This window comes from Apodemus sylvaticus, chromosome 18 (genome assembly GCF_947179515.1).
Source record: "Apodemus sylvaticus chromosome 18, mApoSyl1.1, whole genome shotgun sequence".
NCBI classification, from domain to species: Eukaryota; Metazoa; Chordata; class Mammalia; order Rodentia; family Muridae; genus Apodemus; species Apodemus sylvaticus.
The window spans coordinates 18,841,424-18,849,576 of record NC_067489.1 but is presented as its reverse complement, the minus strand read 5'-3'; the positions used below and the strand labels follow the sequence as shown (position 1 = coordinate 18,849,576).

The window sequence follows — 8,153 nt, the reverse complement described above, 5'->3', positions numbered from 1 at the left end:
GTGGTGGAGGACCTGCCTGGCAATCCTGAGGCCCTGGGTTCAATTCCTAGTACTGTTTTAAAAAAAATAGAATCAGTGTGTCCATGATGGAAGCAAGGCACTAGAAAGTTAAGACTGGACAGAATGGCCAAAACTTCTGAGACTTTATCCAGAGGCCCCTATATAAGCCCATGGGAGCTCACTTCTGAGGAAACTCAATAGAAAAATACCAAGAACTCACATCCTGTAGGAAGAATCAAACTCGGCCTACATGCTTCAAGGAGAAAGATTGAGTCAAGCAGAGAGACAAAGTACAGCATTGTCTATCAGAGGAATAAATTCCCTCTTTGCATCCAGTACAATTTATAAACACAAGAGGGTAAGTTTATCAGGCTCAAGTGGGACACAGCTAGATGAGAGGCACAAACACCTGCCTAGACCAGGCAGCTAACCTCTTGGAGTGCTGTGCCTCCCTCCAAAGGCTTTCTGAGTCCTTATAGACAGAGATCCTAGCTGGAGCTACCTTCCTAGGAAACCCTTAGAACTCCCCACTCTACAAAACACAACAGGAAGCAAGATTTCAGTATTTCCAGGAACACAGACAGACTCGTGTCCACAGTATTGGAGATCTCTCAAGACAAACTGTCAGTGGGCCAGCTGGACCATCAGTCTAGATTAGAGCCCCTCCCTTTGCCTCGTGTATAAGCTTCTGCAGTGATAACTCTCTATAAATCTAGCTGCTCTCTGTCTTCAGGATTCTGTTCCTTCCTCAGGTCTCCTAGGAGTTTCTCGTTCTCTCTCTTCCCTGTTCCCAGCTTACAACCACCATGAAGACCCTCTACCTTCTGTTGCTGACCTCCGGCCTCCTCTACCTGATGGTCAAAGGTAAACACCATCACCCCAACCCTCTAAAGCAACTCCCCAGGGCAAGGGAAACCAGACTGAGGAGAGCTGAAGAAAGCTGCTTTGTAGGCCCAGAGAGAATTAGGAGAGCTTCCCTGGGTGCGGTGGCTGCACTGATGCTTTTAATGTCTCCACCATGGGCACCACAGGTCTGGTCATGGCACAGATGCAGGCTCATCACTGGAAGCTCTCAACAACTCATCATTTGTCTATGCCATGAGCATGAAGGAACTATCCTGTGGGGAGAGGCACCCACCATGTTTGCTCCAAATGATATGCCACTGCTTCCCCCACATGGGTTTTCAGCTGACCTGATGACTATCCAAAAGATCTTGCAGTCAGGGAAGCCTTTCCTTGGCAACTAAGCACATTTTTCAATGAGCAGATCTCCCCTTGTACAGGGAGCCTGGCTTTGTGTCACACCAGAGATGCTACTTCTATGAGCCAAAGTTGTCCCTGATAAGGGAGAGACAGAAAGCTTACAACAGGGATCAGGAAAGCATTTGAACCAGGAAGTTGTAGCCCACTAGTCCCAGCACATAGGCAGGGGCAAGGGCAGAGGCAGGGGCAGGCGACTCTCTGAGTTCAAGACCAACCTGGTCTATATAGTGAGTTGCAGGACAGTCAGGGCTACACAGAGAAAACCTGTTTCAAATCAACAAACAAACAAACACAAAAGAACATATTTCAACTTCTGCACTGTCACACACCGAATCTTGGACAAATCATGTTTCCTGCCTTTGTGACCTCATCCCCGAAACGGGGTCCTCTAGGAGGAAGCAGGACTGGCAAAATTTATGAAAAAACAAAAACAAAATCAAAAATCAACCCTTATTATTCTTGTCTGCAGGCTATCAGTTTATCTTAGAGATTTGCCTTCTATTTATCACAAATATATTTGCCTGAGTTTTCCTTTCTGAAGCCCCTTGATCAAAGATCAAGGATTTTCAGGGGGTTGGTTGTAGCTCATGGGAGAGGTAATCAGCTTACTAAATTGAAATGCTTAGGAACTGATGTCAGCATGTGCTGAGCAGTAAAAGACATGCTGTTAAATTTATCTGGATTTGCAGTGTGTGTGTGTGTGTGTGTCTGTGTGAGAGCGTGTTTGTGTGTGTGTGTGAGAGAGAGAGTGTGTGTGTGTGTATCTGTGTCTGTGTGTGTGTGTCTGTATCTGTGTGAGAGTGTGTTTGTGTGTGTGTGAGAGTGTGTGTATGTGTGTGTGTGTGTGTGTATGTGGGTGTGTGCATTTGCTTTGTTTCACTGAGAAAAGACTTGTCATTTCTTTCATATGTTGCAAAGTCAAGATAGTTTTAAAGCATTTTTTTTTCTCATAGAGTATTTTCATCTGTTGTCAGCCTGTTTCTGAGTACCTTACTGAAAGACAGAAAAAAATATGCTGGGTAGGAATAGTCACATGTTTTTATCCATCGTAAGGAAGGGGCTGGCTTCCAGGGTCATAGGCATTAAGATTGTTGCATTTGTCAGATGAATTGGACTCTAGTTTTCTCTTGTTTTGTTCTTACTGGATTCTGGTAGTAGAATAACGCTGCTTTCAAATAAGAGATTTGCTAGAATTTCTTGCCCTTATGTTTTACGGAAAAAAATTGAGGAACACTATTTGTATATTATTTTAATTCTTCTTTAAAGATCTGGTACAAGTCAACTGTGAATCCACACTGCCCCAGTGCTGTTTCCCTGATAGAAACATCTTTAACATCATTTCAGTTTCTTGCTTGTTACAGATCACTCTGTTTGAGTTGTCTAGAATCTCTGAATTTAATTTGGGTAGATAAAATATGTCTATGAACATATTTCTTGCAGGTTCCTACTTACTTCTTTTGGAATAAAACTTTACAATGTATTTACTAATCAATTATAATACTACCTTTTCCATCTCTTATTTTATTAGATTAGGATATGAAATTCACTCTTTCATTTCTGTTGTCTGAGAATAATAAACATTGATTATCTTTTAGAAAACCCAAAAGTACGTTTCATTGCCTTTTATGTGTTTCCATGTTACTCTACTGTTCATTAAATCATAAACCTGCTTCAGAACTCATCATTTTTTTCAATCTGCTGATGTCATGTTTGGGTCATTCTCTCTTTTCTAAGATGTTGAGGTACATCATTCACTTGTTTATTTTAGATTTGTCTGCTTTTTTTTTAAAATGGAAGTACTCATATAAAATTTACTTTAGAGCTATCTTTGCTCTATTCCAAAGATTACAGTCTATTTTGTTTGTGGTGTGTGCATGTTCATTTGATTACAGAATTTTAAAATATTCTACTCCATTTCTTTTACCTATCATAAAGAACATATTATTCTATTTTAGAGTATTCTTATAGATTTTACAGCTTTTCTAGCTATAGATTTATGGTTTTATAGGTTTTCTTGACATAGATTTCTGAGTGTGTCTGTGATGCAGCTCAACTTTGAATGTTTTTTCATTGACTTCACTCTAATAGAAGAGTTGTATTGAAATCACATACTGCTCTTTTATCTAGGCATACATGTCCTTTTGTGTCCATTAATGTTTGCTTTATGAAATCAAGATCCCTGCCAGTTAATAAGTATATATATTTAGAACTATTATTTCTTCTTGATATACTAATTCCCTTATTAATATGTAGTGGCTTTCTTGATCTCATTGACTGAATTTTTATTTGAAATCAACTTTGTCAGATATTAAAATGGTTGATCCAACAGTCATTTGCTCAATACTTTGGCCTTCAATCTTTCTTTTTCATCAGTGTGTGTGTTTGCTACTGAGGTGTATTTCTTAGAGAAAACAGATAGTTGATAATCTTCCATGACCTAGCTAAGTACATTCTAAGGTTCAATACAAATTTCTCTGCTAAATGAGTATCAGCTTGACCTACATTTTAGAGGTCTCAGTCCCACAAATGGAAAGAAACAATACAAGTAAAGGTAACTCTGGAATTCTTTTTAACAATAACCCAATTGCTTTGAGTTATCAATCTCTGAAGTTATAATCCCCCATGGTAAAGAAAACAACCAGTAGTATGTATAAGTTACATTATTTTTTTAAATGGTAGTATGTCAAACACATTCAGATGCAGACTTTTATAGATCATTTTCTAAATATCTTTGTAATAATCAGAGATGCTGATAATGAGCATAAAAGCTGCAACTGAGATGTCTTGGTAGTCTTTCTGACTATGGTGCTATCTGAAATCAATATTGTATCAAGGCTGTTAACAGATGATAGATACTAAGAGTAGGATGGCCAGGTTCAGTGTGACGGGAATCACTATGATCTAGAGCAATGATGAGAATTGGAGATCAAAAGGGTCCCTTGTGTGAGCACTAGTATCCTTGACCTAGAATGCTTTCTTGGTAGGTAGTAGGATAGCAGAAGTAGAATGGCCCTCCTTTCTTATTCATATCCAAACAGCATTGCCCACTTGAAACTTCTATGTTGATATGTTGATAATGATGTTCTATATTTCCATTAGATCTCAGTTGGAGACACTTAAGGTGTTTTTGTAATTTTTCCAGTCCACAAATATTAGAAAGCATACATACAAATTCAAACTCATATGCCAAAGATACATTAGCATCCTAATATTCATAATAGCACTCAGAAAGTCCTATGACTAGAAGTAGAGCAAGAATAGAGCCTGGAAGGTGAATTTGACATAAGATTAAGGCTGTTACCACTTAGGGCCATCATGGACAGATTGAGCAGGAATCAGAATGATATAGGCAATGACTATGAGCTGGAAACCAGCAAGATAGGTGTTATGTTTTCAGGCAAGTGGCTCCATCTAAAGTTCTTCTCTTAGCAGAGGATGAGGTGGGATTATCAAAGTGTCTATTCATCCTCTTTTATCTTGATGTCAAAAGAGTCCAAGACAAGTTTCTATATGATGGATGTATTCTATATATGCCCTGTGACACCCAATAGCCATAAGCTCCATTTGGATATTGAAAATTGACATTATTGTTAATGAATGTTCAGTTAGCTCTATCTAGATACCAGATCCTGTACTGGAAAGAACAGACCAGGAGTAAGGAGAGGAAGACCAGGGTGACGCATCTTTTATTCTTAGATGATGAGACACAACTAAGGTGCTCTGATTTTATTCCTAAGATTCAAAATTTGAATTCAACGCTAAATCCTGAACATGACTGAGTATACACAGGAAGGGGGTACTAGAAATAAGGACATTGTCTCCTGAGAGGCTCTGCCAGTACCTGACAAACACAGGGGTGGATGCTATCAGCCAACCATTGGACTGAGCACATGGTCCCCAATAGAGGAGCTAAAGAAAGGACCCAAGGACTTGAAGGAGCTTGCAGCCTTATAGAAGGAACAACAATATGAACCAACCAGTACCTCCAGAGCTCCCAGGGACTAAACCACCAACCAGAGAGTACATATGGAGGGACCCACAGCTCCAGCTGCATATGTAGCAGAGGATGGCCTGGTTGTACATCAAAGGAAGGATAGGCTCTTGGTCCTAAAAAGGCTCAATGCCCCAGTTTAGGGGAATGCCAAGACAAGGAAGGGGGAGTGGGTGAGTTGGTGAATAGGGGGAGGAGAGATTAGATAGTGGGTTTTTTGAGGTGAAACCAGGAATGGGGATAACATTTAAAATGTAAATACAGAAAATATCTAATAAAAAAAGGAAAGAAAAGAAAAAATAAGGACATGAAATAAAGAAATAGAAAGAAATTATTAAAAATCATTTAACTAGCTGGGTGGTGGTGGCAGCACTATAGCAGGTGGATTTCTGAGTTCGAGGCCAGCCTGGTCTACAGAGTGAGTTCCAGGACAGTCAAAGCTATACATAGAAACCCTGTCTCAAAAAAACCAAATCCAAAAAACAAAACAAAAAATCATTTAGCTTCCTTATGACTAGACTGACTGTAAAAAATTAAGAATAAGACCCTGTATACAAGTTACTAGGTGAGCCATTTCAATCCAAATAAAAGAATCTTCCAATATACAGTTACACAGTGTTAAGATACCCTGTATCTCAGGATGGATATGACCTGTTGTTTTAGTCTGTTCAGGTTCTTATCACAAAATGTCACATACTAAGAGTTTTCAACAGTAGATAATCATTTTTTCCATAGTACTGGAAAGTTGAAAGTTAGGGCAACAACGTTAGCTGCTCATGTGGTTACTTCACTTGGTTTATTAATGACATCCTTCCCTTGCATCTATACTCAGTTTTCTTCCTTTGCATATCTTTCCTGTCTACATGTTCTCATGAAGGGCACCAGCCTTCCTCTATTTCTTCCCAGGATGGACTTATTTAGCTATAATGAACTGTTTCAAAACTCTAGGACAATTACTGCCACATTCTGAGGCACTGGGTTTCAACACAAGATTTTTCAGGTACATAAACGCCAAGACTCATGTATTAGTCACTTTCCTAATAATGACAACTGTAGAAGAGTTTATTTGTACTTATGGTTATATAAGGACATAAGAGTCTGTCCTGGCTGGGCGGTGGTGGCACATGCCTTTAATCCCAGCACTTGGGAGGCAGAGGCAGGCTGATTTCTGAGTTCGAGGCCAGCTTGGTCTACAGAGTGAGTTCCAGGATTGCCAGGGCTATACAGAGAAACTTGTCTCGAAAAAATAAAAACAAAAACAAACAAACAAAAAAAGAGTCTGTCCTGGCCTGGAGGCCTCACAACAAGCAGCATATATGGTGGCTACAGCAGGGTCCTAAGAGATTATATTGAATACTATAGGCATGAAGATCTAAGAGTATGGTGAGATCTTATAATGTCAATACTAGCCACCAATGACATGCTTCCTCCAATGAGTAGGTATAAAACTCCCCCAAAGAAGCTATCATAGAGACCAAGTGTTCAAATACAGGAGATAATGGGGTACAGCTCTCATTCAAATAACCAGGAGTCATAAAGCAAGGTGGTAGCTCACTAAATACATAGGAAACTAGAGTTCCTATCCATTTGGACTTCATGGAACTGAGTAGAAGTCATAATAAATTCTAACTGTAGAAAACTGATATCACCACAGAGTAAGCATAATTTTCTCCTGATTGGAAAGGATGGCAAGTTCCAGGAGAAGTAGGGTTAGAAAGGTTGAAGCACTCATATTCAAGAGGTAAGGGCCAGTCTAACTAAAGACAGAGTGTGAGTAGCTGCGTCAAGTTCCCACAGTCACAGATTCTACTGAAGCATTTGCATACTGAAAAAAGAATCACTTTTGCATTGTGGTAGAATGAGTTTTAACATGATCAGGGGTCATCCCTTGATCTCCCTGTACATCTCAAGGCCTCTCAGTAAAAGAAAACTGTGTTTAGAGTTTTGCTGCTCTGTCTGACTAGTGAGCTGTCTCCCAGGTCTGCTTTTCTCAGTTGTCTTAGACCGATTGATTATCTTGGAAGGGAAAATTCTCTTGTGAGCTTTGCAAATTGGTGTCTCTCATCCTCAACAAACATACTAAAGTCATTGAACAGACAGCTAAAATATATTAATATCTGTGTTCTCTCCTTTCAGGTGTTGGCAGTCATCCTGGTACAATTCACACCAGGTTCAAATGTATACCAAAAATGTCAGCTGTTTTCGGTGACAATTGCCCTTTCTATGGCAGCGTGGATGGCCTCTGTAATGATAAGGAAACTGTATGCTGCATGGTACCTGTGAGACTGGATAATATATAGATCACTGGAGCCATATAAAGAACATTTTACCATTGTTTCAATAAAGTGAAACTTCCTTTGAAAAATGCTTTTGTCAGAACAAATGTCTCTTTTTGAAATAAGTTAATAAATGTAGGGTTGTAATATGAGTCTTAGAACCAAACAAGAGCCAGTAGACTCAACCCCATACCAGAAGAAAGATGACCAGGCATTAAATAGTGTCATTTCAAATTCAGGTTATCTCTAAACCAATATGGGAACAATATTGGGGGTGGTGTTGAGTCAAGAGGGATGACTCCAGGAGCCATCATGGAGAAGCTAAACGCTAGCAGATGATCTTCCTGAGATGGTTCCACTATGGACCGTAACACTATGATGGATTTACTCCATAAGGCAAAGATTCCTGCTATTAATATGCCTTTTCTATAATTTTATATATATATATATACATATATATATATATATATATATATATATATATATATATATATATATATATATATATATATATATATATAAAACAATCACTAGGTATTAGCCCACTCTTTTGAGCAGATTTCTTCAGAACAACAAAGATGTGATGCTTTCTGTTGGTGCTATAAATATACACAAATACATAA

The 8,153-nt window shown here is 39.0% G+C and overlaps 1 protein-coding gene across 1 annotated transcript; it reads left to right on the top strand.

The window, feature by feature from the left end:
• Positions 1-806: 806 nt before the first annotated feature.
• On the top strand, positions 807-7,554 carry LOC127668385 (beta-defensin 50). The gene is made up of 2 exons (XM_052161955.1): positions 807-864; positions 7,391-7,554. Exons 1-2 carry the CDS (start codon positions 807-809, stop codon positions 7,552-7,554), a joined length of 222 nt encoding a protein of 73 aa, XP_052017915.1.
• Positions 7,555-8,153: the final 599 nt, after the last annotated feature.